A 27,425-nucleotide genomic window follows, 5' to 3' on the forward strand; every position below is an offset into this window, starting at 1 on the left:
AATTGAGTTGTTTGTTACTGCAGGTAGCAATTACTCCGGACCAGTCCAGTTTTGAGTAAACTCTGCAATCATAGGGAGGTCCGTGTTGATATGTTCTGTGGGCTCGGTCGTCGTATTTGAACGCTCTGGGGCCAGGCTCTCACCTGTTGACTTGCTGCTGCATCTGTGTTTGTCCAGGCAGCAGTTCAAGCAGCGACAGCTTGAATTAACATCGCGGCGGGTTACCGAGATGTGGCGATAAGTCACGGCGCCAGGGTTGTGCACGAAGCCAGAAAGGGTGAACCTGTTGTGGCTTTTGTGCAGAACAGCTGCAAAAAAAAAAAAAAAAAAAAAAGGAACTAACGCTGGTTTTCCCATCACGTGGGAGGAATCCACAAGGGTGACTTCACAGAAAAACGACAACTTCAGCAAAAAATAAAAATAACTGTGCAAAAGTGATTGCTGCTATAAGACAAAGACGGGAGTCTGCTGACCAGCATGAGAAGGCATGGTTTCAATTACGGAGAATGCTCTGTTGTTTTAAACTCTGTTATCTGTTTGCGACAACCTGCATGAAAAATTAATTCGTAGTGAAAGATTGAATGATGCTGAATATTTTCAAAATATAGCTCGCGCCAACAGAGCTTTTGTGTCTTTCCATATTTACTCAGTGAAGTGAACGCAGCTCTCTCATCACGGTGTTGCAGCAAGCACATTCTTTTGTTCGCACCGTGACAGAGGAAAAGCTAAATACAAAGCAGCCAGCTGTGAACGACGTGTACAGTAAGCTGCGTGGGAGAGCGTGCTCTGTGGTCTCGACGTCCACGCATCAGTGAAACCTGTGAGCACAAGGAGGGACAGCTTCTGAAAATGTCAAAATGTCAGTTCCTCTTTCTATAATTATCCGCACTCGCCTCCCTGTGTGCTTTGTCACTCTTTTATTTTGTTTGCATACCACTCGTGCCAAGTATCGAACTGTCCAAAAGGGGATCGAGTGTCTCTGACAGGAATCTCTGTTTAAACTTTTCCTTCTTTCTTTAATTCGGCCTCTTTCAAGTTCAGAGTTGACCCTCCAAAATTCTCCATTTAGACAAATCAATCGGTGCAATTCTTAAATGTAGACTTTTAAGCAAAGATATGACAAAAATGCCTCCAATACTCTTTAAGCATAAAGGGTATTGGGGTGTCGAGCTGCTATGCCTTTCATGAAGGAGACAGTTCTGTGAACCTGGAAGATATTGGCTGAAAATGGTCAAAGAGAGTCATTATTCACACTAAAACAAGTATCAACATGGGCTTGACAACCACTCAGAGAGGAAGAAGCCATTAGAAACATGGCAGAATGTTATGTTTAAAGTTAAAGCTTGGACTCAAATAGGTTTTTCAAATGGACGACTGTCCAAAGCATAAAGTCAAATTAGATAGTGAGAAGAGACTGAAGGAATACAACAGGTTCTTTTCTTTGGAATATAATCATAACTTCAACATATCTGTTAAGAAGGTGCAGTTTGCTGTACATTGCATTGCATTGCTAAATTTAGTAAATAAGTCTAAGTGATTTTATTTTATTTTTTTAACTAACTTCTCTAAATTTTCCACTGTTATTGGCAAACTCCCAGTAACCAACAAGCAAACCGAGATCGCTGTATTCACATCTTTCACTAATTCAGAGCTGCGTTGGAATGATGAAAACCGACAGCTGCAGAATTACACGACTGTTTGTGAAAAGCCTCAGTACTTCTGCTGCTGATTGTGGTTCTGTGTTTAAAAGTAAAAACAATAGAGATTAAAGTTAGTAAAATATGTCAATGATTTTTGTCAGGAGACAAACAAGGCAGATGATGGAGTAAATGTACATTTCCGTGAGGAGTGAGCGGACTTAGGGGTCTAACATCCTGTTCCCAAATGTTTATCAGCCGCTTCCCTCCAAATTTAGAGTTTTCTTATTTTTAGAGTTGTTTTTTTTTTTTTCCTCGTTTGGTAAATACAAACAGGTATAGTACTGCCGAGCCTCGTACGCACTGGGTAGGGTCCCTCTTTAAATGGATCTCATTTCCATCATAACACCACAGTCTTCTGAAGAGAATGGGTCAGTTTATTGGAAAACCACACGTCTGAAATAATCCAGCCTCACGACAGAGAGAGTTCTTTCTGACTGCTGACATATTTTCCCACTGCCAGTGTCTGCAATTTACAGGGTGAAAGTCCAAAAATATGTCATGTGCACGGTTGTCTGTAAATGCATAAACCACTCATTTGGTCCAAATTATAGTCTGTGGCTGCTCCAAAACAGCACAAAGTTTCTTATAAAGCATGATGTTTGCATTTTAGGTGTTGCTTCTACCTACATTATAGCATGTGTGGAGAAGTAAAGAAATTTCCTCATGCGACTGCACCACAGGGGAGTCCTTGTTTCCATTTACTGTAAAGGCAAACAGCTTTGCATATACTGTAAGTCTGGACTGCTCTACGCTTATAGAATAATGTACTCAGTATTTTCACACCTTCACAATCGCTGCACTTCCCATTTTGAACCTCACTTCCCCCGTTAGAGATGCTCCACTCCAGGAGATATCAGAGTTTAAATATCTGCCGAAGCTTTCCTGTCTGGAACGTTTTCTTTTGTAACATTTATTTTTGTTTGCTGCTTTTAGTGAATAAGAAAGAAACCCACACATGTAGTGTCTGCTGAACAGCATCTGTTTGTGCCCATAATATTAATATTTTAAAATAATAGTAGCGTTTAACGTCCCTGTGGAATTAATATGTTTGAATTAAATGTGGCATTCACGAGAATGACCCTTTTAGATTAGAAAAAAAATAAATTGTGTTACAGAGCTGCTAAATCTGTTGGTGAGATTAAAGAGGAGTCTAAGGGGACTGCTACTTTTTTAATAACTGAAGTATCTGCTATCAACTTTGTAGCTTGATGGGACTGTAAATGTTGGCTAACCTCTTTGCTGTCACCCTCAAAACGTTTACATGTTAGGAGTTAAAAAGGGTCTAAAAAGTTGGTGCATGCTGAGACTCTGCTCCTCCGTAACAATCTTTTCTGCCATGAATTGATGATCATGAATGAGTAAAGAGATGTAAGACACTGAAAAAGGGTTGCACCAAGCAGCTCAATAAATTATTTGGTTTTGATTTTGAAAAGGTGATGCTGCAAAATGTTTGTGCAGGATACACAAACTTCTAGAGTATAACTGAAAAGTGCAACACAGAGCAGCACTGCGTCAAAGATTATGATCAGTGGTCAAAACAAAATCTCTGTAACCACATTTCCTCACAGCAGACTACGTATAGGAGACAGAGAATTAAATTAAATTGCTGGTTGTCAAAGTGGTATGAAGCATACGACTGGTGGGTCCGAATCGGCTCGCGGTTATTACTAAACATCTTGCGGTAGACAGGAATATTTTCTCCCCAAAAATGTTGGGTTGACTAAAACTGCAAAAGTGTGATGACACGGTGAAAGGACGAAATCAGCACCACCCATTCTTTAAAACATCTGTTTACATTTTATGTGCAACGCTGGCAGACTGAAATTTTCCAGGTAAAATCGGCTTTAATATAAACCTGATATCAGATCAAAGAGTCATGTTGTTATCGGAGCCGTGATCGTTATCGAACCGTATCAGTACCATTTCCGGTTGCTGTGGAGCTTTTGGGCAAACTCGCGTCTACATCAGACCAGGCCTGGTCTCAGTGTTCGCAACATCTGTGCTGAGCAACTTTCCTGTCAATCAGCGCCACAGTGGCAGTTCTGTTCTGTCCTCCCGACATCTTCCCGTCAGAAACCCTCGGTCTGAGGAACAGTGGACAAAGGGATGACGGATGGGTGAAGGTCCCTGACAGGGAAGTACGGCATGGAAGGTGTGTGCTGTAAAGGGTGACAATGAGCACATTCAGGCAGACACAATACAGCGCCTGGGCCTGCAAAGCCGGCAGCATCAGGCCGGCACAACCCCATCTACAGCCGTCAGCTGCACTGAGCCGGGGGGTAATCACCCAGTTCTGAACAACACTCCTATTGACTGTGGCAAAATAAAGCAGAGGGAAACACAAAGCACAGATGTAAGAATAGAAGACGCATGTGGTTAACACAAGAATCACTCGGGGAAGGGGTGAAGGAAAGCACGAAAACGGGACGTTTTGAAAGGGAAAGCAAACAAGGGGGCGGACGAGCATGAAAAAAGACACAATTAGAGCAGGAGAGGATCATCTCCTCCTCCTGACTCATCCGCATCTCCTGGCTGCGAGTCCCACCCGGCCACCACGTGTTGCCGGCCTGCATGGATTCATGCTCCCCTCTGCCTGCCTTCTGATCAGCGGCCCAGCCATCCGCTCATTTCGAGTGCCGGCTCGACACTGTGCGGAGCGTGTTTATTTTAGAACGTGTGACTCACACTTCCTGCGCTCTCTGCCAGCGAGGCAAATCTCTATGGAACAGCAGGACCCCTCCGCTCATTCTCAATTCTCCCTCTCCTTCTCTTTCTGTTTTCTCCCTCGCTCGCCCGCCGTGGCGACGCAGAGCTGGTAGGCCCGGCCCGGGGGCTCCTGTGTAATCGTCTGAGCCGATCCCGCTCTGGAATGCATTTACAGATGCGGGATCGCAGCTGGATGAGACTGGGAGCCTTTTTTTTTTTTTTTTTTTTTTTTTCTGCACGCATGATGAATGTTTTGTCACTTTTGAAGGGGACCATAAGAGTTTTTTCTTTCGTTTCACTGCCACACAGTAGGACGAGTTTGCTGATAAGGAGGCGATGATGACTCGCAAGGAAGCGCCTTCCTTGTCGTGTGTTGCAGGGGAAAACCCCGCGCGAGAACCTGTTTGTAATCTTGTCTGTTGGCAGCAGCGAGCCACAGCTATGACATGTGTTTGTAGACGATCCTGCCCCGTATGAGTGCTAATGGTAAATGATGATAGTACTGCAGTAATTTAGAAATGAGGGGATTTTTTTTTTATTTATTTATTTTTTTTTATCTCAGACCCTCGGCATCACTCTCACACGAAGCAGCTTCTTCTTCTTGCTGAGACATCTTCCTCCTCCCTGCATATTTATACAGTAGAAACATTCATTCAGTGTCTTCCTCTCCCCTTCTTTCTCCATCACTCTTTTTTTGCCTCTCTCTCCTTCTCTCTCAGCAACACACCCACTCAAGCAGTCATATCCGCTCGCACTCTCTGGCTCTCCCTGCTTGTCTCACAGTGCCTGTGAAGCGTCTCTGAGGGGGAAGACCGGTCTGCTCTGTCAGGTAATCTAAACTCTCTGTCTCACTCTGCACCCCTCTCCTTCTATTTCTTTTTCTCTTTTTTCATATTTGCATAATCCATCTTGAAACTGCAACTGCTCATATTTTCCAAAAGAAAAAAAAAACAACAAAAAAACAAACAAAAAAAAAAACCAGAGGAGTAGAAATTTGTAGGTTTGTACAAAAGTTGATTAGAATAGTTCAGAGTTTCAGCAGTGATTTCAGTGCAGCTTTTCAAAAAAGGAGTCACCAGGTTACTGTTTCTTTTACTGGGCATGGGTGCAAATTTATAGCCTGCTATAATTTTAGGGAAATTCCAGAACTATGCATGTGTTATGTGATAGATTTGTGTGTTTCCCTAATGTTTTTAATCCCTGGAGCAAAGTTTTGCTTTAATATTGATTGAGAATACAACATTTGTGGCTGGGGAGTGGAAGGTGAAGAGATGTCAACCAAAAGATGTGTGGTGATGTCTGTGTGTGGATCCCGGGTCACTGGGGTTGAGAAAAATGGACTAACCAAGTCTGACTTTTAACTCCTTTATTTAGTGGAAAATAAAGTTTTTGGCCAAGCTGAACTAGGTTTATAAAAGATATCCATAGACATTTAGTGTTTGGAAGATGGCACTTTAATTTTTTATTATTTTGGGGGATTTTTTTGCAACTTTTCTCAATTATGTTTTAAGGCAACCACATCCACAAATAAGAGGACGGAGAACCTACCACTTTTAATTCTGTGTGTGGTCAACAAAGTGACGATGGAGAGCCTCTCGTGTTTTTTACCCACGCTCTGCTCCTTTCTGAATGAGACCTGTTTACCTGCGACTGCACAGAGTTGTGTTATTAGTCAGAGCGAGCCCGGCGACGGTTGAGAGGTGCCAGTCTTGTCGGAGCTCTGCGAAATCCCTCTCTGCGTCCTCTGGCCTCAGAGGCACGGCAAACACAGCGCGATCCCAGACTAGAGCCGAGCGGCCGTGAGCGAGGGCTCTGGTATGTGGGGTTTGTCAGACACAGCGGTAACCCTGGGTGGGTGCGAGTCTCGGCGTTTGGGGTTTTCTGGCCTGGTTTTGTTTCTGCGGAACCGTTTGGGTTTCAGTGTCTGGGTTTGACCGAGAGCTCTGTGCAGAGTGGGTGTGATTTAACTTTCCGACTGCCTCTTCAGCTTGGGAATGCTGCAGAGCCACCTGTACAGTATTGAGCATTGAACTGCTTACTTGGCACTGTGGTTCTGTCGTTGCTCAGAGGGGGAGGCCAAAGTCAGGGGTCACGCCAGCTTGCCGTCGCACGCCGAGGCAAAGCGGTTCCCCACCTTACTTCCTGCTGCCAGTGTGCGTCTGTAGTCAGAGAGGATGCTGGGAGATAAATTTAGACCTCCAGCTCCCTCTCCATCTGCCCATTGCTTCAGAGTAGGAATGGTTTCCATGGGAACTTGCAGCAGGCTACCGCCAGTAGGAGAGGAAGAGAAGTAGAGTGTGTTTGTGCAGCTTGTTTATTTTGCTGATTTATTAAAAAAATAAATAAATAAACACAAAGATGTTTTAGTTTCAAATTTATTGATCAAACCTTTAAATTAAATATGCAACAATAGGCCCACCAGAAATACCGCTCTGGTTTCCTCTTGATTGGATATTTTAATCGATCAAATCATGAAAAACATATCGTTTTTATTTCCCCTAATCAATAAATCCATTAAAACCAAGAACACTAACCATTTCCCTAACTAAAAACTTCACCCAACTGCATGTATGTTTGATGCTATTTTTGCATGTTATAAAAATCAGGCAGGGTTTGGGGAAACAGGCTTTGATGCGTAAGTTGGATTACTCTTGTAAGTCTTCCATTTAATTTTGGATTCAAAACGAGTACATCTGTCAAAAAACCTGCAACAGACTTTCCCCTTTGTGTTCTTTAGTATTTAGAAAGAAAAACAGCTGAGTAAGGAAGGAAGACAACAAAGGAAACCAGAAAGCGGTATTTATGTGGAAAATCTTGATCGGTTGATCTGCACTTTTATTGTGAAGTGACTGCTCTTTGAACGCATTAATTAAACAATTTAATGTCGTATATATCAAATTAAATAGGAAGAAATATTGTTAAGCAATACAGCTGTGAGAGATGCGCCTCTCTGGCTTGTCCTGACCCTTTCCAGTTATCTTTGAGGTCTGACCTGCTAATCTCACTTCGAGCCAACTCCAAGTTTAGTCTGTGTCACACAGTTTCAAAAGACATTTTTTAACAAATTTAATTGTAAAACTGCTGCAATGCTAATCTAGAGCCTGGGCAGAGCCAAATGCTTTGTGGGATTTTACAGCTCGAGACGGGCGAGGAGCCTCGCTGGATCCAGTAAACATGATGGCGGGAGACAGCGTTTGACGTGCATGATGACACACGCGTAGAAGGGAGATGAAGTGTGAGCTCCTCCGTGTGTCAGGGGCTCCCTTGGGTGACTGCATCACAGCCCGTTTGTGCAGACGGAGCTTTGCGCATGCATGCTCACCCTGCGCACGTTCCCCCTTTCGCTCCGTCTTCCCGTCTCTGCAGACGAGTCATTAGTCACATTTCAGGCGGAGACACCGTTGTGGAAACCAGCTTGCACAACAGATTGCTTTAACGAGCTTCGACGCTGTAACTCCGAATTAACATGGAGTAGATTTAAATCTGTGGAGCAGCTGGATTATTCTTCCCCCCCTCACACCTTGGCCTAAAAATAGACGCAGGAACACCCTTTCCCCACCCGTACCAGCAACAGAAGACTTGTGTGTCACATTCTAATCTCATTTTCAGCCATAAGCGAGTCGTCGAAGGCGCCGCGTTGTAGTGTTGTTGTGCGTTAACAGGAACCACTGTTAGGATGTCTCCTCTGTGGAATGAGATCTGTGAGAAAGGAAACCCCCTGACTGAAATCAGGGTAAGTCACCTCAGGGCATCGGCTGATCAGGTTTACCGAGGTAGATTCGAGGGCTTTCTGTGCATTTCGTCCCGGTTGCACCTCTGCTCTACACTATGTGTGTGCGCATATATGGGTGTGTGTGCTTTGTCTTAAAGTAGGCTGTCTCTGGCATTCCTTTCGCTCATCCTCCTGGCACGGCTCTGACTGTGCTTCCTCACTCCGACCTCGCAGTCTAGACTGCGATGAATAATGAAAGCGGTGCTCTTCCCAAACCGTCTTAAAAATCTTCTAATTGCCCTGTTTAAGGGCTGCGTCAACAGCCAGTCCTGAGATCATTAAACCTGACCTCTGATAACAACTATGTGAACATTTGTTACAGAGGATGTCGAGAACGAGTGTGTGTTATTCTCTGCCTTCTCTCTTCTATTTATATCCGGACCATCTTTTTTTTTTTTCTTCTCATTTTCACCCACTTGGTTTCTCTACCAACACTTTTCCTTTTCTTTGTGTGAGGCCTGGACAATACTGGCAAGCTTTGCAAAAGATATACAACAATATATCAATTCATCATCTGCATAGACACATTTTGTTGTAGATTATCTGTGAGTGTGTGCTGCAGTGATTAGGTTAAACTATGTTAATGTACTGAAATCAGTGTAGTCACAGTCTCTATATTCTGTCAAACATTTGTCTGAAGGATGAATTTGTTCCAACCAACTGATTTGCAGTGGCTCAAAAGGAAGAGTGAGCATGGTGGAGGGCTGAAAGCAGCATATGTTTGGTAGAATACAACTACAGGGAGAATGTTTTTTGTTTTTTTTGTTTTTTTCAGCAAAATGCTTTAGGCTTTAAAATCTACTTCAAATAGGTCTTATAAAGTCAATCTGTGTTGCTCATTGGGAATGTATTTCCTATCGTTTCTTCTATCACTTATAGAAAACAGGCAGATCTTTGTGGTGATGTCTGCTGTTCAGGAGAATAGCTGCGGAGAGTGGATTTACCTAAAGGGGCAGCATAAAAGGCACCACTGATTATGTTCATGCCAGAATTGGAAAACACACCCTTATGTTGTGTTAAACAGCTCACACCAGCCGCATCTGGTCGGTGATGGACGCTTTAGGCACAGCTCTCCACAATTTTTTAAAAACATTTTCTGTTTAGAAGCATCAATGCTCCTGAATCAACTATTCAGGACTGATGTCCAATAAGCTGTTTCCCTCTCTAGACACGCGGCACTGCCCAGTTCCCGGTTTGCTCATTTTGCTCATGTTTATCTGCTGTTTTTGCTAATTTGTGGTGCGTACTTAATAGTCCTCTTTAGATGGATATTTTTTTATTTTACGTCAACTTCTTCCCGGTGCAGTTCTCGTAGTCCGGCAGAATAACGTGTCCCTGCTGGTTGAAACGTCCCAGGATAGAAACAGCTGCAGCAGCCATCAAACTGTGGAGGAGGGAAAAAAGAAAACAGAAGTGAAATTTAATGGTGTTTCGGTTTGTTGTGCTGCGTAATGGCCCAGTGTTGTTGCTGGAAATCCGCTGTAATGAAAGACTTCTCTGCTTTAAAGAAACACAAGCTGAACAGATGATTGGCCCGCATCTGAAATGTGGGAAAACGTGCAGACCGAGGCAAGAATCTGTCAAGTTGTTGCCAAAAGGAAAGGTGATTCTTTTCCTTTTTTTTTTTTCTTCTTTTTTTTCACCGTCTCTAATGAAGGCTGACTGCGCTGTGTTTTTGTCATTATAAAAAGCTGTCATTACCACACTGACACCGCCGGCACCGTAAGCTGCAGTCATCTCTTGGGTCTGATTATTTAGCCACCGTCTCATCACTTCCCACCTCTGTTTCTTTTCCTCCATCACCGGCTTCTCTCTAATATTTTCCAGAAAACCCGTGCGGATTTTTGTCTGCGTTTGCTCCGTCTGCCTGTTTCCCCCCGCTGCAGAGATATGCAGCTATGAAGAGGAACACACAGGGCGTCCTCCTTTTACCGAGCGCTCATCTCCAGAGTGTGACAGGGTTAGGGAGTTGAAGACGGTGTCAATGTCATAGATAGTGAATGATACTCTGGATGAGCCCGTGCTGAGAGTCTGTCAGCAGTCAAGCATGGCTGCTGACTGAAAATGTTATGATTGGCTCTGTCCGTTCCCCCCAGTGTGCTTTTACTGGCTGCAGTACAAGATTCTTGTGTCTTGAGTTGAGCCTCAGTACAGCCTTTGTAGCAATTTGGGGGTGAGGGTGGGGGGAAATATTACAGAACATAGATCTTGATAAAGAATAAGATTTCACTCCAGCCTCATCTCTGAGTCTCTGTGATCAGCTATTCTTAGCTCCTCATAAACACAGCTTTCTAGTAGTGTCTAAGTGGGAAATATTACAATAGATCCATCTTGATAAAAGGTTTTCCTGGGATCTGACGTAGCCTGGTGGCAGTAAGCGTTGGGAGGGAGCCGACACTGAAACGCAGCAGTTTTAAGCCTGGAAAACAATCCACACCATTTACCTCCCTCTGCTTTGCTGCCAGATCAGATAAGCATAGGTAGAATTTGCAACATTTGTTTTGACTTCTTGCTCTCATACTGTGAGCCTTGGCTGCATGACTGCAAGTGCCCATGCTGTGGATGCTGCCTGGTGGACCTCAGGCTTCTCTGACCCCTGCAGTGTGGACTGCTCTTTGGTCAGATGTGATACCATGAACTTAAAATATCTTCTGTAAGCAACAGTTCAAAATTAGATTGCTTTGTAATGAGGTTTTCTATACCTTCTATGAAGATTCAGAAATATTTGTATGCCATGTTGCCATGTACATTTGTCCAGATCACTATGATGTTTTGAAATACTACATTACAGAAATATTGACTTGACTGGCTTAGGATTTCTTTTGCTCCATCAAACTAAATAGGACTTCCTGATACTGTTTTACAAATGAAATTTTGAATAAACAGTTCCCACTGTTAATTGATCCTGAGAAGGAATGATCAGCACTGTAGGGTCTAGTGTCTCTCTCCATTGGTCAATAGGCTGGACACCTCTAACCTTGGCAACTGGCAAGTCAAGTTAGAACTACAGATAAGATTATTAAGAGGACTAAAGTATTTATGTTAGTACATCTAAAAAATACACAGCTTTAATATGTATCCTCTTTTGTGACCATTTTTTTCTTTATTTTTTTTATATTTCTTTAGATCCACCCAGAAGCTGAGCAGCTGCCAACCTCAACAATCAACAAAGAAGATGTGGGCATCACCCTAGGAGGACTGCTAGAATGGCTGTGGCTGGAGAGACGTTTAGCTGCTTTGCACAGAGAGAGCTTTCATGTTTACCTGCATCAATGCAGCTCCAGGGCACCTTTTAATGATGCCTCATTTGGAACTTTGGATTAACTCGCGGCCCACTCTGAAAAAAGTCCTCATTTTTGATTTACAGTTCAATCTCTCGATGTTCCATCGCCTCTGACCTTATTTTGCCATGCGATTAAACCAATGAGGCTCACAGAGCCCTTTGTTACGTGTCTGTGAGGTCTCCTCCCCACTCTATGGAGGCTGAGCCCAGCCGTCCGGCCAACGGGGAGCGCTCTGGAAGGCAAGAGTCGCAGCATGCAACAGCTGAGTCTTCATTAGGGTCTTGTCCACCTCAGCAACCCCAGCAGCCTCCTAATCCTCGTCCTGTACATAGAGCTTTGGGGCGCTTGCAAAACCGTCAGCCCAAACGTACTGACCTGCTTCGGTTACAGCAGCAGCAAGCAGCAGTATGGCAGCATTCAGAAACCCCTGGTACCTCTGGAGCCAGTTTTTTCCCTGCAGCTTCCTCTTCATCCTCATCCCTCATCACTATGTCCTCCACCCAGGGTGAGCATAGTCACAGGGGGCCATCTCACTCTAGTCACGAGGCTCTAGAAGGTGTCAGCTCTCCCAAAAAGGGGGAGAAGAAACCTCAAAAGCCAGGGAAATATGTGTGTTCATATTGTGGTCGTCCATGTGCCAAGCCAAGTGTTCTTGAGAAACACATACGCTCCCACACAGGAGAAAGACCCTATCCTTGTGCTCCGTGTGGCTTTTCTTTCAAGACCAAGAGCAATTTGTACAAGCACCGCAAGTCACACGCCCATCGCATTAAAGTAGGTCTGTCCTCCAGCCGAGATGAGCCCAGTTTCAGTGGACCAGAGGGTAGCAGTATTGGAGAAGACCCCGAAGAGCACACAGAGGGAGAAAGCACTGAATCCGAAGATGAGACTGGCCAGCGCAGAAAATCTTCTAAAGAGATGCTTCGACAGCAGAGGAAAGGGGCTAAAGAACGGCTTGGAGGCTCTGAGGAGAGCCAAAGGCCTGAGGATTCTCAGGCTGTCAAGCAAAAACTGGCATTGAGACTTAGGAAACGGGGCCCCATGGCTTCACCAGATGACCCTCCCTCCTCCTCTCTCTCCACATCATCTTCATCGTTAGGCCCGGGTAGTAAGGGCAGCACAGAATCTGGCTACTTTTCTGGATCAGGCAGTACCGACCTGTCCCAAGTCAGCCCGCCAAGTTCCAGTGCCAAAACCTATGCAGAAATTATCCTAGGGAAGTATGGAAGACTTGGAGGACAGCAGCGCAGTCCCCACCAGCACCAGCTTCCTACTTCACATTCCTCATCATCAGGAAGCGAGGACAAAAGCATTCCCTTTGCTGTACCCAAAACTCAAGTTATTGAACACATTACCAAGCTCATTACCATTAATGAAGCAGTAGTAGACACCAGTGAGATTGACAGCGTAAAGCCTAGACGCTCCTCCATCTCCAGGAAAAGTAGTATGGAGTCACCCAAATTTATTATCCCTAAAGATCCCTACACGTTTGACCCAAAAATAGAAGCTGCAGGTCCCAGCGGTTTGAGGCATCCCCAAAACTCTGAGGCAGATCCATTGAGTACCCAGGAACTTTCAGCAGTGCCTCTTCTCAGAAGCCACTCATTGCCATCAACTACAAGCCAAGTAGAGCCCCTCACTTCGGGCACCATGTCTCCAAGAAGTTACCGCCTTAGCCAGTCATTTGATGAGCAGCAAGCAGTGGTCGCAGAGATGAGAGGTGCACAGCGTATGCTCAGACGCCAGCCTGCCATAGAGGTACCCCTGGGAGCTGAGTCAGTGTTGGAGGAGAGCAGCCCTGCATCCTCATCTTCCTCAGCCAGAGAAGATCATTCAGGCAAGCAACCACATCATCCGCAAAAGAGTCAAAGCATCTTCGAATGTAGATCTTGTGGTGTTGGCTTTCAGCACAGTGAGGACTATGAGGGTCACAGAAGAGTATGTCCAGGACCAAAACAAGAGGGCACTGATGCACGTAGCCCATGCAGAGAGAATCGTCCCCCACTGATGCACTCCAAGTTCCGAGCACTGGCCATGGCTGTGAGGAAGAGGAGGAAAGAGGAGAGCCTCGAGGAGGATCCCCCCAGTCCTGGAACTGTACCCATATCAGGCAGCTCTGAAGGTCTCATTCCAGTGCCGAGCAGACCAGAGCACAGCCAGGGCCTCTCAGGTTTGTTTATGCATTTTGTATTGGATTACTGGTAATTCTGTTCTTTAGAGACAACGTGCTGCATCTTTTAGATGTGACCTGCTTTAAAACAGACTTAGTGTTGATGAATTGATCACTAGGAGGCTCCTGCAAAACTTGATAACAGAAGAAAAAATTATTTAAAAATTATGCCTTATGCAAGTCTGTTGGACAAATCTACTAGATGCAGAGTACTGGCTCCAAAGATCTAGAATTGCATTGGTTTGTATTTGACCCATTTTTGACCCGTCTTAATACAGGAATACACGACCAACATTTTAATATTTACATGTGCATCTTTATTTCAAACTTTAAAAAAAACAGAAAGGAAAGGTTCTGTTACATGAGACAGTAGTGTAAAACAGAGCTAATTTTTTAAAATATATTTTAATAACCCTGGAGCCATTGAAGTTGATACTACCTTGTATGCTTTTTGTCTGGTCATTGCCTCTAGGTGTTACTTTACATAATGAGCCAAACCAACAGCAGCAACGGGACAGGAAGGGTGTTTCTGTCATCCAGCACACTAGTTCTTTTGAAAAGCAAGAAAGTATATCGATGGAAAGCCAGGAGCTAGACCTCAGAGAGAATCCGCAGCCACAACAACCTGAGCCAAAACCCTCTCCCTCCACATCCCGCCTCATCCGTCAGCCAAACATCCAAGTGCCGGAGATATTTGTTACTTTGGAGCTTGATTCCGACATGCCATCTGTTTCACCCCCAGTGAAAGCATCTTCATCCAAGGTATGGAAGACTTTCCTCCTTAGTCTAGTCTAATTACACAAATTGGACTGCACTTTTTAAGACTTTTGTACATATTTGCTTACCCAGGAGACTTTGTTAATTTGTAGTTCTTTTGTAGGAGCTCGAGAAAACAGAGGAGTTCCAGTGGCCCCAGCGGAGCCAGACTCTGGCTCAACTACCTGCAGAAAAGCTGCCACCAAAGAAGAAACGACTCCGCTTAGCAGAAGCAGCTCAGTCTTCTGGGGAGTCCAGCTTTGACTCTCCGTCTCTCCCTCGCAGCCCTAGTCAAGAAAGCAATGTCTCAAGCCTCTCTGCTTCTTTTGAGGACACGATACGTCCAGAGCCCGTTGTCTGGGGTTCCGGCAGCCAAGGCTCCCAGATGCTGACGGTCCCATCTGCTTCTCACCAACACAACCAAAGCCACAAGGAGATGAGGCGTTCAGCCTCAGAGCAGGCCCCTCCTAGGCCCCAACAAACTGAACAGATCTCAGAGACAAGAAGTAAATCCTTTGATTACGGATCTCTTTCCTCTCAGCAGTCGATGTCCTCCTGGAAAGAGAGGAGAAAGTTTCTTCTTGTGAAACAGGCCACTTTAGGTGAAACAGAGCAGGAGATGGTGGGTAACATTAGTCACAGCCCAATGCCCGGTCCTTCTCACCCCAACATGCCTTATGTCTACCCTGCTGAAGTCAATCCCCACTTCTGTCTGGACGCCACAGGGAAGCCCATGCAGTTAATGCATTCTCAAATGTCCTCATCCTCTCATGATGTGCTCCCTTTGCAACACAGAGGACAACACGTTTTTCAAAGAGGTACACTTTCACAACTACTCCCCATAACTACATCCAAAACTGATGTCCTGCCCCCCCAAGTCATTCACAGAGGCATCTTACATTCACACTCTGGATCTCCCATACAGTCCCACCCAGGACAGATCCACTTGCCAGAACGGTTGAGAATACCACTACATCATCTCCCACCCCTCGTTCCTCTCCCGAGCTCCTCAAGGGTTAGAAGCAGTCAGCCTCCGTACTTTCCTTTTCCGCCAAGTCTCGGCACACACATTCCTCCTCTGTCCTCTACAGAGACCAGACCTCCCATCTCCTCCATGTCATCAGCTCTGACCCATCACTCTCTTGTAACCATCTCATACCACCAACAACAACCAGTCATTACCAAATGCCTGGCACAGCTTACGCCAGTGGTATCTCTTGTAGTGCCAGTGCGCCTCCAAACTCATAGACCTACCTTTGCCAGTGCCATGTATACCACACTCTCCCAGATTCTGGCCTCCACTCGCTCACAGGAATCAACTTCTTGCACGGCTATGATCGTCATGGCCCAAACAGAACGGGACAAGCTGCAAGGATCCTATCTGAAAGTTCCATCTCCATCCATCCAGAGCCTTCTCCCTCTGTCCCTCTCGAAAGAGCTGTCCTCAGTGTCTGAGGACGAGTATGGTTCTCTGGGACCTGGAGGAAGCAAACGCATGCTTTCACCTGCCGCTAGTCTAGAGCTCAGCACTGAGGCTAAGCGTCACCAGAAAAGAGTAAAAGAAGAGGAGGAGCGACAGAAGAGTGTTGAAGAGGAAGAAGATGCAGAACCCAAGGTAGGCCAAGAAAAAGAAAGCAAAAACATTGGGAGGACACTAGATGACAGAGAGAAATGGCAACCAAATCGATCAGAAGGCACAAGTGTCAAATTAGAAGAGGTGCAGGAACAACTCCCATGGAAATATAACAGAGAAGAAAAGGAAAGCAAGGAAAAATCAACGGAGAAGACGAATCCAAAAAAGGAAGAGGTGCCAACTCCAGAAGTGGGGGTTGAGAAGCCAAGCCCCCCTTCGTACCCCAGCCTACACACTTCCACCTCAGTAAACTGGTGCTACCTGAAGTATGTCAAACCCAACCCGTCTGCTGAGAGAGACCCGTGTACCTCGGTTTATTCTACATGGAGTGTCAGCGCACACAACCCCAATCTGCCAGGCGTCAGCACTAAGGTGGCCCTGTCTCTGCTGTGCTCTAAACAGAAGCACAGCTCTGAGACGTACACCATGGCCACTGCTTCGACACCAGCCAGAGGTGAACCAGTCCCTGAAAGCAGCACAACTCCACATGTTTCAGAGGTAAACACAAACACACGCAATACAACGCCTTGAAAACAGATTTATAACTCCTGACGTTTTTCACATTTAGTCACAGACAAAATCTTCAATGCGCTTCATTTGGACGTCATACGACAGACCAGTGGCAGACATGATTTTCAAGGTTTTCTTTTTACAAATAAGATCTGAAAAATGACAAGTATACCCTTTACTTTGGTATCCCTTTATAAAATCCATCCAATGCAAACAAGGAAAACTAGTAAATACGTGTGTAATATAATCTCTGCAGAACTATAGCTGTACTGCTGCGGCAATTGCAGTAAACAGCGATTCTACTAAGAACTTACTTAGGGAGTTGAACAGAAATGCACTCAAAGCAGCAACAATGTACTATTATAGTCTTCATCATAAATATGCACTATTTTGTGTTGCTCTTATTCATAAAATTCCAATAAGATATATTAACGTTTGTGGGTGTAGGTCAGAGTTTGAATAAAAGAATGAGACCTCAAACTCGACTTCAGACTTGCCCCAAAGACTTGAGACTTTACTTGGTCTCCTGGTGTGAGAGTCAAGTCTTAGTAGCATTTTAATAAAGTCATATAATAAAGATTGAAAGGAAGCCTGTCGCTGTTCATGCCGGCTGTAATTTCATAATTATGACCACATTAATGTTTCTCCAACTGGAAGCTGTATTAAATAACTATGTAGTTTCAGAACAAAATAAACTTCACTTACCTCCAACGTTCTTTCCCTGTTAACAATAAACAACAATACAAAGGACATGTCTGGCTGCAAAAACTTAAATAAAGGGAATTCTGCTGTTTAACATGCTTTCAATTGCTTCCAGCACCATGACCTTTTCATTGTTTTATAATTTGTACAGTACATTTGAACATGTTTACTATTTTGAATTGGGAACAAAGGTTTTAAATGTGGATGCAGAATTTTTTTCCCCCCACTATTATTAAAAAATGATCCAGCTCAAAGCGAGGTAAAGGAAAAACTCCAAACTGTTTAGTGGAATATATAATAAAAGTGTGGATAATAGGAAGGAAAGGGATAGAAAGGGATAAACAGATGTTGACTTAGTCATTGTAAAGACATGCTGTTATGAATAGTAATAGATTAAGACATAATTGTTTAAAAAAATACTTAAAATTAGTATTAAATGTTCATGTAGACATTTAGGCTGAAGAACAATCGGTACATGTTTTGAATCCTAACTTACAATAACGCAGATTTAGAGATGTGCTAGATGTTATGGAGTTCTTATTTCAATCAATAAAAACAGAGACTGGAGACTTGACTTGGACTAGGCCCTTGGACACTTGAGACTTGACATAGAAACAATGACTCTCTGCAAAAGTTTATACTGTATAATGTAAATATTGTGGTATTTATTTACTGAGAACTAGAACTGTGTTATGCTCTTTAAAATTGACCTTGTAGTATTTAAAGTTACTTGTCTTGAACGTAGGCACAAGACACCCCACGCAGCACCCTGCCTGAGATGAAGGATGAGGAGACGCATGAGAAGGAGAATATTAAAGAGATGAGGGAAGAGGAAGGTCCTTCCACCTCCAAACAAGGCGAAACTAGTTTGGTCCGAATCTTTGAAGGAGGGTAGGTGCAACCGTCTTTAGTATATATTTGGAAACATGGTCGTTCATCATTACAAAAGTTCCTCCTGATAAAGTCAAACCAAAAAAATGAATAAATAAGGATCATATTGAGCTGAGTTGAGCAAAAGGGGAGGCACTGTAGCTCGTTTGTACCTGTAGCCAAGCGTTTTGCTCTAACTGCTGGCGTGAATTTCTGCTTCTAAGATGTGTCGATTTGGAGTGAGAGCTGCGTGTCAGTGCATCTGCTTTGAGTGTGTGTATGTGTGGGAGTGTAGAGTGCATGATATTTTTATCCATGACAGTCAATACAAATAATATTCAGACAAAACTGAATGTAGGCTTAAACACTCGGTATTAACAGTTCACTCCAAAATCATTCATATCCCTGGCAGATTTAGTTTTAAAGTGTTATATTATTATTTTTTTTTTTTTTTTACCAACATCCTGCTTCTTGCTGAAGATGATATTTACATTTTGGACCAACCCAGCCTGACTTGAATCTGTGGAGGGAACTAAAGATTAGGGTGATGGTAAAGAGGCCTTCCTACCTCAAAGACTCACAGCTTTTAACCAAAGATGAATTATCAAAAATCCCTGTGACAACATGCAGAAAGCTGCTTGGCAATTATATATTAGAAGTTTGATTGCAATGATATTTTTTGACTACTAAAAAAGGGCATATGAATTTTTTTGTAATTTCTATCAAAATAAATAAAACCTTTTTGGTTCCATAGATTCCTGTCTGAAACAATCTATTTGGTTGATTGAAAAGTATTTAAATGTAAATATGCCAGTGGTATGATTTGGGGCTTAACCGTGCACATGAGTTGAAGTTGAATTGAACTCAATTTTATGTAACTGCTTATGAATTGTACTTGTGAACCGATTGTGACACAAGCCAGCCTACTTTCCTCAGTACTCATCCCAAATGTTAACATTTTTCTTTTATAACTCCCAGCTGTGTCCAGGTTTCAAACAACTCATCTAAACTTAGAGACAAGTAAATTGGTGAAGTCGTTGAAGGAAAAAAAAAAAGTCTTGGATCCACTCAGGCTCAAGCTAGCCATGAACAGTAAACTGCTGAAACACAACTCTCAACGCCTGCAGTGGCAGGCGCCTCTCCTCCAAAATCAATGCCTTCAATTTTGCAGCTGCCCACATGGCAAAGCCAAATGCTCAGTGGGAACAAAAAAAAAAAGTTTTAAGGTCACGTGAGACAAAGATTTTACTGTTTGGCCACAGTTTTCAAGGTGAAGCTGCAAGTCTAATAACGGCATCAACAAGCATGGTAGTGATGACATCATGCAGAGGATCTGCTTTGCTGCCGGTCGTACAGCTGGGTCGCACAAAATTATTGCAATAATGAAGACATCCTTCTGAATTCTTCAACTTTACTTCACATGAACGACTCTTTGATTGAAACTTGGTGCTCCATCCAGATGCACATCAAAACTGGCTTTGCAGTAGATGGAGAAGACCAACGTTAACATTGAATGGCCGATGCTGGAATCGTTTTTTTTTTTTTTTTAAGTGTCATTTCTGACAGTAGGGTTGGTCAGATATTCAGACACAAGTTAAACACCATGTTATTTTTTTATATGTATATAAATCATTGAACTTAAATGGTGTATCATCTTTCCAATCTGGAAAAGGAACGACTTTAAAATGCCATTAAACACAATGATGAGTGGATGTAAACCTGTCGGCCTCCGTGTTCTGCACCATCACTCCTTGGGTCCTTATTTCCTCGCCTGTGAATGTGTAATCATCTGCAGTGTGTGCCGTCCTGAGTCAGAAGAACACAAGAAGTGGGCTGAATGGAAACCACATGGGCAAAAGTGTGATGGCGATGAGGTAGTCTATGAAATTAAACCACCCTCGCCATCCTCCGGCACCAAGCAAACTGCGTTGTCTCTTCTGCTCCTTTAAGTCTCCTGTGCTGACATCTCCAAAAATAAAACAATACTTACAGTTTAGAGTTTTCCAGCCTTTCACAGACTTCCATACAACACTGGGTTATCCCAGGAGCAGAGGCACATGTGCTTCTAAGAATGAGTGTGCATACTGGTCCTTAGTTTGATAACTCATAGTGCCTGTGTTTTAAAACTGGACGTTTTCCCCCTGATTTCATAGAGACACATTTGTACTAAAGCAGATGTATTATATACATCTTCCTGTGTGTAATACAGGAAGATGTATGTAATACAGGAAGATGTGTACTCATGTCTACTCAAGTGGTAGACAGACTTAAATCGTTCCCATTTTGTTTTATTTTCTGGTGATAATTTACATTGGTATGAAATGAGACATTAAAGAAACAATTCTGACTGGATTTTGAGATGTGTGGACAGACAGTGAGGCTTCTGCTTTGTGTTCATGTCCAGAACAGATTGAGAGTGAAGCAGGTGTCTGCTTAACAGGAGATAAGGCACTAATTCACACTCTTTATGATTTCCAGCCACACGTTACACACACCAGGGGAAGTGAGCACTTCTGCCTTAAAGACCCCACTGTTTTCCTCCCTCCTCCTGTTGTCTGTCCACATTGCACCCACTCTCTGCTCATGCTGCCTGTATCATGCATTTCCTGCTCCAAGTTGTCTCTATCATGCGGATAGATACATGATGTCCTTCTTCGCTTTCATGCAGTACATGCTGAAAAAAAGCTCAGAAGCTAAAGCTACGAACACAGCAGAATGTTTTGCTTCCTTGCTCTGTTAGGACCAGTTATTTATTTCTGTCTAAAGTTGTTGACACTTTGAATTCCTCCCTGTGTGCAATGTGTGACAGCATAATTATTTATCTTTTAACCATGTTTTTTTTGTTTGTTTATTTTTTTGTCACAGTGGCTTGTCAGATTTAGTCCTACACTTTCAGAGATGTCTGTCAGAAAGAAAAGCCCAAGTAGTTTAGACCTTCTACTTGAAAATGTGTTTTTAGCGTTAGCAGCCGTAGCTGCCAGGACAAAAGGCAAATTTCTCTGATTTAACAGACATGATTCAGATGATTGCAGTTCAGCAAAAATTTGTTAATCAGCCATCAGTTTAAAGCAGCTGTGCTGAAGCAGGAAAATCTCTACAACTTGCAGGACAGTGTGTCTTTCTGACCTGGGCTGAAAAACACTGAAGAATGTTTTAGATTTTTCTTTTACTACACAATTATGTGCTAATATGTGTTTGTCTATCATATAACATCAAATTACAATTCATAGGGATCTGCGGTTGTAACATAAAAATGTTTAAATAGTTCAAGAAACGTGGATGTTTTGCCTAAATGTACAATATTAATCAATGATGTAACTAAGATTTCTTAAAATCTTATAAATTCAAAGTTTGTTTATTCCTTAAGTTTTATATTTTATTGTTACAAAACCAGACTGTCTGTTGACTCTATCAGAGGCTGAAGATTTAAATCTCAGTCGACGGAGTGCAACGTTTGCAATGCTTTCTCCTGAGATGTGGGCGGATATTTTTAACCGTTTATTAAGAAGTTTGTGCTATTTACGCAGCAGCCAGCTCCTCAATGAATCCAGCTCAATGCCGCCGCTGACAGTGTTTCGCCGTTGCGCAGCAGTTTGTTATGGTCCGCTCCGGCTAGTACTGTTGAACAACGGGGAGTTTTGTAGATGCGGTAGAGATCCCGTAATTAAACACAGTTGGTGCCCACTGGGTGTTTACGGCCCAGAATGAATTGTGCATCTCTTCTTATGCAGCGAGACGGGAGAAGGAGGTTTTCATAGAATACAATCTGTTCAGATATAAAAGATCTGTGGTCTGCTGTGTCCTCAAATAGTCTCTTGGTAAACATTGAGATTGTGCATAAACATTTTTTTTTTTATAGACTAGACCTAAATGTGTTGCTTGATTTTTATATGCAGTGTCTATTTTAGGTTGTTGGCTGAAGCCAGGCTTCCCTTCCCTCTCTTTAGCTGCTGCTGTTGTTGGCAGGACGAGCCGATTTGGAGCAGAATAGCTGGTATTCTTTGCGATCCCGGAGTGTAGCGGAGGGTGAGACCAAGGGAGTCGGTGCTGCTGGGCATTTGGTGGGGCTTCCCCAACCCACCTCCATAGAGAAAGCCTTGTTTCTGTATTTCCAGTGTGTGTGTGTGTGTGTGTGTGTGTGTGTGTGTGTGTGTGTGTGTGTGCTGTGTGAATGTGAGCTACCACATCCGTCATTGTTGTTTTAGCTGCTGTGATCGATTTTTTATTTTTTTTTCCATCAGGGTCATTCTCAGTGATGAAAGCATTAGAACTATCTCACTTGACTCCATGATTTAAAGTTTACGTTATAATTTCTTTGGGTTTTTAATACGGATAACGTCACAGTGAAATAATCACAATATAGAGAACAATGGGCTTTTTTTTTTTTTATAGAAATATACAATTACTTGCCACAATTTTGCAGACACAAGACTAAAACTGGCCCTGAGTGAGTTTTGAGCTTCGATTCATGAAATGTCCATAAACTTAAGCATTTTATCTTGTTTTATTGGACATAATAACTTTACAGAGAAGAAAACATAGAAATGTTGTATTATTTGTTCATCATTCATCTTTAGGCCATAAATGGCCTGAGTTTAAACTCCCTCAAACTTTTAAAAAGCTTCTATTCTTACTTTCAGTCTGATTTTCATTCTTAACCTGGCATGCTATAACTTTAAGTGTCTGATATTGTCCTGTGCCGAGCGTCCATTAACCTGACACATCTGGGTCCCTGACTCATTGGGTCTGAATGTGTTTGGCTAAGACATGTCCTCTCTGCCTGACATAAGATGGTCAATGAAACAGGGTTATTTAAGGATCCACGTTTGGTCATTTCCCATCATCTATACTCCAAAAGATGATCAAGATTTGTATAGCCACCTGAGTCACTTAAGATTAGGCATTAGTTGAAATCTAATACGAAAATAAAGTTGGAAAATCAATGCTGTGAATGAGCTTGCCTTGCATTACGAGGCGTATATTAATGTTGTGATTGTGTCAAACTTGACTCGCTCACCAGTGATGTTCTTCACGTCGACAGATATTTAGTCCCAACAGGAGCTTCTACAGGGCGACCTTAATGTGCCATTTCCACAAGGGGTTAACTCCACTGTCAGAGCAAAGCTGTCATTATGTTCTTATGATGGGTCACCTAAGACCATGCACAGCTTTATCACACACATAAACAATAGAAAAAAACTCTCAACCTTCGTTTCTCACTGTCTGACATTAAATCAAGCTAAATCTTTCCTGTGTCGGCTCAGCTTGGAGCATCAAAACTGTTTCTGTTTGCTAAATGCTTTAAAATTATTTCAATATTCATTTTTAAGCAAAGAAAATCTTAAATAATGATTTGTAAGGCTTTGTTCTGGTTTAATTCACTTTTCAGTTGATCTGAGACATGTCTCATTGTAAGGCAACTCCTAAAACACCTTGGTAACCTCGTGTTACCAAGGTAACCGAGACATCAGACAATTATGGACCTCCACAAGTTTGGTTCGCCCGTACAAATTACACAAAAAGAAAGTTCTCTAAAAAATATCTGTCTCATTATTCTGGTAACAAGTATAGATTATTTTTGTTATTCAAAGGAAAAGTTCAGTCTGATTTATTGTCTGAAAATCGTTTTATGCAAAAGTCTAGTTTAAAGTCTGTTTGACTTTAGCAGTTCAGCCTGTAAAATATTTCATGTTGCAAGCTGACTTTCATGGTGCTTCCAGGTTAATTTTGTGAGGGCAAACATGAGGAAAAAGGTTGTTCCATTTAATGAACTTTGCTTTGAACGTCATAAAATATAACCACTGGTGTTTCAGCTGCTCTCTTCACAGATCATCTGGTCTGAGCACAGCAGCCAGAGCGTCTCACAATACGTTTTCTCTACCAGAAAATATTTGACTTCCATCCCTGAAACTAAGCCAGAATTGGTCAAAGAATCATAGTTTTGTTGAAGAATAAGAATTTTCTTGACGTCGCTGTTTTGAGTTATTTTGCCAGCGTGTTGCATGAGGACAGCAGGAACTTTTGGAACCAATTCTCTTAATTTTTGTAACTCAAACGTTTTCTTGAAAACAGTTTTCTTTCTTTCTGTTTTTTTTTCTTCTGAGTCTTTTGTTTCTCCTCTGGTTACCCTAGCTACAGGTCCAATGAGGAGTACGTCTATGTGCGAGGTCGCGGTCGGGGAAAGTACATATGTGGAGAGTGTGGCATTCGCTGCAAGAAGCCCAGCATGCTGAAAAAGCATATCAGAACGCACACCGATGTCCGCCCATACATCTGTAAACACTGCAACTTTGCCTTCAAAACCAAAGGTAAAGCTAAGACACGAATAACCAACGTGACTTGTGTGGCTTGGGTTTTCTCCAGGAGAACGTATTTTAGCCCGGCTGTTAAAAATATTTCCTCGCTCTCTTCCAGGAAACCTTACCAAACACATGAAGTCAAAGGCTCATGGGAAAAAATGCCAGGCAGTGGGAGTGTCTGAGACGTCTCTGGACGAGCCAGAGAGCGAGGAAACAGGTACTTCAGTGGGGACGGGAAGACGTCCTTCATGTTTCCGCTTCCACCCCGCAGAACCGCCTGTGCACAGCTACGTGAACTCCCGCTTGCGAAGGATAGAAGCTGCTCAGCCCTGACAGCTTATGCAACAGCATGTTCTAGTCTCTGGCCCCTTGATGTTGCATAAGGGATAGGGAGAAGTGTGAGATAAATAAATGAAGACTAAGGAGCCAGTCCCATTCTTCCGGTGCGGTCGTCGCAGGAGTCCGTCTGCTACACCTCGTCTTCAAGAATGCGTCGCCCGAGTGCGGCTGAACAGAGCAGACTTGTTTCCATCTGGCTTCGAGTCGAGCGCCTCACTGTCTCCTCCCTGGCTTTGTCTTCTGCGCCTCCTTCTCGCTGACGGTCCAGGCCAAGGACGTACCGACTCCTCCATTCACAAAGCTGCAGAAATAGTTTTTGAAAAGTGCTATTCAGTTGAATTCCAGCCTTTTTCATTCCTAGTCTATTTATAACAGGGGTTTGTTTGGTGGAAGGTGAACTGAGCCTTCATCGCCCGTTTGGGTTTTTTTTTTTTTTTTTCCGAGGTTGTTCTGTAAAGGCTTTTTGAGTCGATGTCACGATTTTCTGAATAGACGTTTTAAAGTTTGCGTGAACGCGACAGGAAACGATTGAAAGTTTCTTGTGTTTTTCTCCATCTCCTCAAACATCAGGCAGTGACGAGCGCGTCCTCGGCTCAGAGGAGCAGGGGGAGCATCAGTTCTCCGACGTGGAGGAGTCTGACGATGAGGATGACAACGATGATGAGGAAGAGGAGGACGAGGACGAGGAGGAAGAGGAGTCTACGTCCCACGAAGACCCGCCGTCCTCCTGTTCATCGGACACTCATCCGTCGATGGGAGGGCGCTCCAGCTGCGCACGGCGCTCGCAGCAGGTCACCCCCGATCCGGAGCCCGGTCCCGGTCTGGAGCCCGCCCCGAGGGGAGTCTGTGCCAGCAGACGGGCGGCGTCTCCGGGCAGGAGGAGGGCGCTGTTCTCGAGGCAAGGATGGAAGGGCTCTCCAAGGGCCTTCTCCCCCAGCAGCGAGAGCTGCTCCCCCAGCCGCAGCCTCTCCCCCCGCCTGGAGCTGCCCTCGCCGATCCGCAGCCTTTCCCCGAGGACCGAGTTATCCTCGCCTGGCAGACACATCTCGCCCTCCCCTGAGAGGAGGCCGTCTCCCGTCAGAGCACATTCTCCTCTTCGTCCCGTTTCACCCAGCTGCTACCGGCCGTCTCAAGTTCCAACCTCTCCATCACCACTGGGGGCGCTGCACAGGACCCCCGGATACCTGCCCTGGGAGAGCCCAGGCACGAAGGGAGGTCATGTTAAACCGGTAAATACTTTTTATTTTAACTTACTCTACATGCAGTACTGAGCAAAAACTTTACATGTGTTGGTTTTGACTCTATTAAGAGCCAGATTTTCCTATTTGTATTCAAAGTGCTCTTGAAAATATGTTAAAAATAAGATATTTTTTTTTAAGACTGCCTTTTCACCAATTCTCCAATAGGTTCTTCCATCTGACCAGGAACATATGGCATATTGTGTGCTGTCTTCCAAAATAAATCAAAGATTGAGTCTTTGTAGGCAGCAAAAGTGTCTAAAGATCCTATTCAGTAGTTGGTATTTCATTTCATGTGATAGACCAATTTAAAATAGCGCATACTTGACAAAGGTAAGGAAATAAGCGGCCAAGAGAGCAAGGGTAGCTGTGGAGGAGCTACAGTGATTCACAACTCAGCTAAATTTGACCTTTCGGTAAAAGTGAAACGACAGGATACAACTAACAACTAAAGAAAAAAAAACTTTATGTATTACTTGAAGCTTTGTGGGGAACATTGTGCTCTGGTCAGCTAAGACCAAAATTAGACTTTTTGACCGCCTTGATAAAATAACGTGGAAGAAAACTTAAAGGACGTGGCATCCACCACATCCTTTAAGTGAAGAGTGGAGGTTAGTCATACTAAACACAGAACAAGGTGTTCTGGTAAGAAAAGGCCCAACATTTAATTTACTGATGAGTAAGAGAGTGTGGTGTAAAACACTACTCATCATCCCGAATATGCCATACCCCACATTGAAGCATGGTGGTGGCAGAATCATGGTGTGGGGGTGGCCTTGTTTTTTTTTTTTTGTTTTTTTTTTTCAGCTGGTACAGTGAATCTGCTCAGATCAGACCAGAAGATGGATGGAGATAAAAACCGAGCGATCCTGGAAAAGAAACCTGTTAGAATCTGTCAAAGAGTTGAGATTTCCAGCAGGACGACAACAACAAACATTCAGCCAGAGCTGCAGTCGACTGGTTGAGATAAAACCATGTTCAAGAATCAGAAGGGCCCAGCAAATGTCCAGAGCTAGTTCAAATTGAAAATCTGTCTCAAGGTTAAAACTTTTGTTTGTCACAGATATTATGATTCAGCTTGCTGTAAACTGTGCTTCTAAAAGGAGTTATGTCACATTTTCAGTGATAGAGCTTTGAAAATACATAGACTATTTTCTATCTACTGCTTTTGTGTGGGTACGTCATGAAAATTTAAAGAAAATGTACTGACATTTGTGGTTGTAGCATTAGAAAATGTTGAAAAGTTTATGAATAGTAGTTGTTTTTTTAAGGCCTTCAGACACAGGACGGATTAATACCCTGAGTTTAGTAGCCCCTTTTTTTGCTGATTCATAGGTCTGAATTAAAAGGGTTCACAAACAGAACGCATCGTTGTAAAATAATCTGATATTTAGACTTATATTTTTATTCAGGGGAATAATCAATCTCATTCTTTTTTTTTCTTTT

At 43.3% G+C, this 27,425-nt stretch overlaps 1 protein-coding gene across 3 annotated transcripts in view; it reads left to right on the forward strand.

Moving 5' to 3' along the window:
* hivep3b (HIVEP zinc finger 3b) overlaps positions 1-27,425 on the forward strand; it is a 49,108-nt gene that overhangs the window by 19,862 nt on the left and 1,821 nt on the right. Inside the window, exons 2-9 of one of the 3 annotated variants that reach the window (XM_015047321.1) lie at positions 5,126-5,235; positions 11,305-13,632; positions 14,105-14,394; positions 14,513-16,519; positions 17,979-18,124; positions 24,236-24,411; positions 24,518-24,619; positions 25,312-25,970. In XM_015047321.1, coding sequence (XP_014902807.1) covers positions 11,655-13,632; positions 14,105-14,394; positions 14,513-16,519; positions 17,979-18,124; positions 24,236-24,411; positions 24,518-24,619; positions 25,312-25,970 — 5,358 coding nt within the window. In that variant the 5' untranslated portion in view covers positions 5,126-5,235; positions 11,305-11,654. Of the gene's footprint in view, positions 1-5,125; positions 5,236-7,778; positions 8,140-11,304; positions 13,633-14,104; positions 14,395-14,512; positions 16,520-17,978; positions 18,125-24,235; positions 24,412-24,517; positions 24,620-25,311; positions 25,971-27,425 lie in introns of those variants that run through there. The other 2 variants (XM_015047322.1, XM_015047319.1) reach the window with 2 other exon arrangements.

This window comes from Poecilia latipinna, unplaced genomic scaffold, assembly GCF_001443285.1.
Source record: "Poecilia latipinna isolate Pla-1442-1.1 unplaced genomic scaffold, P_latipinna-1.0 Scaffold820, whole genome shotgun sequence".
In the NCBI taxonomy this organism is placed as follows: Eukaryota; Metazoa; Chordata; class Actinopteri; order Cyprinodontiformes; family Poeciliidae; genus Poecilia; species Poecilia latipinna.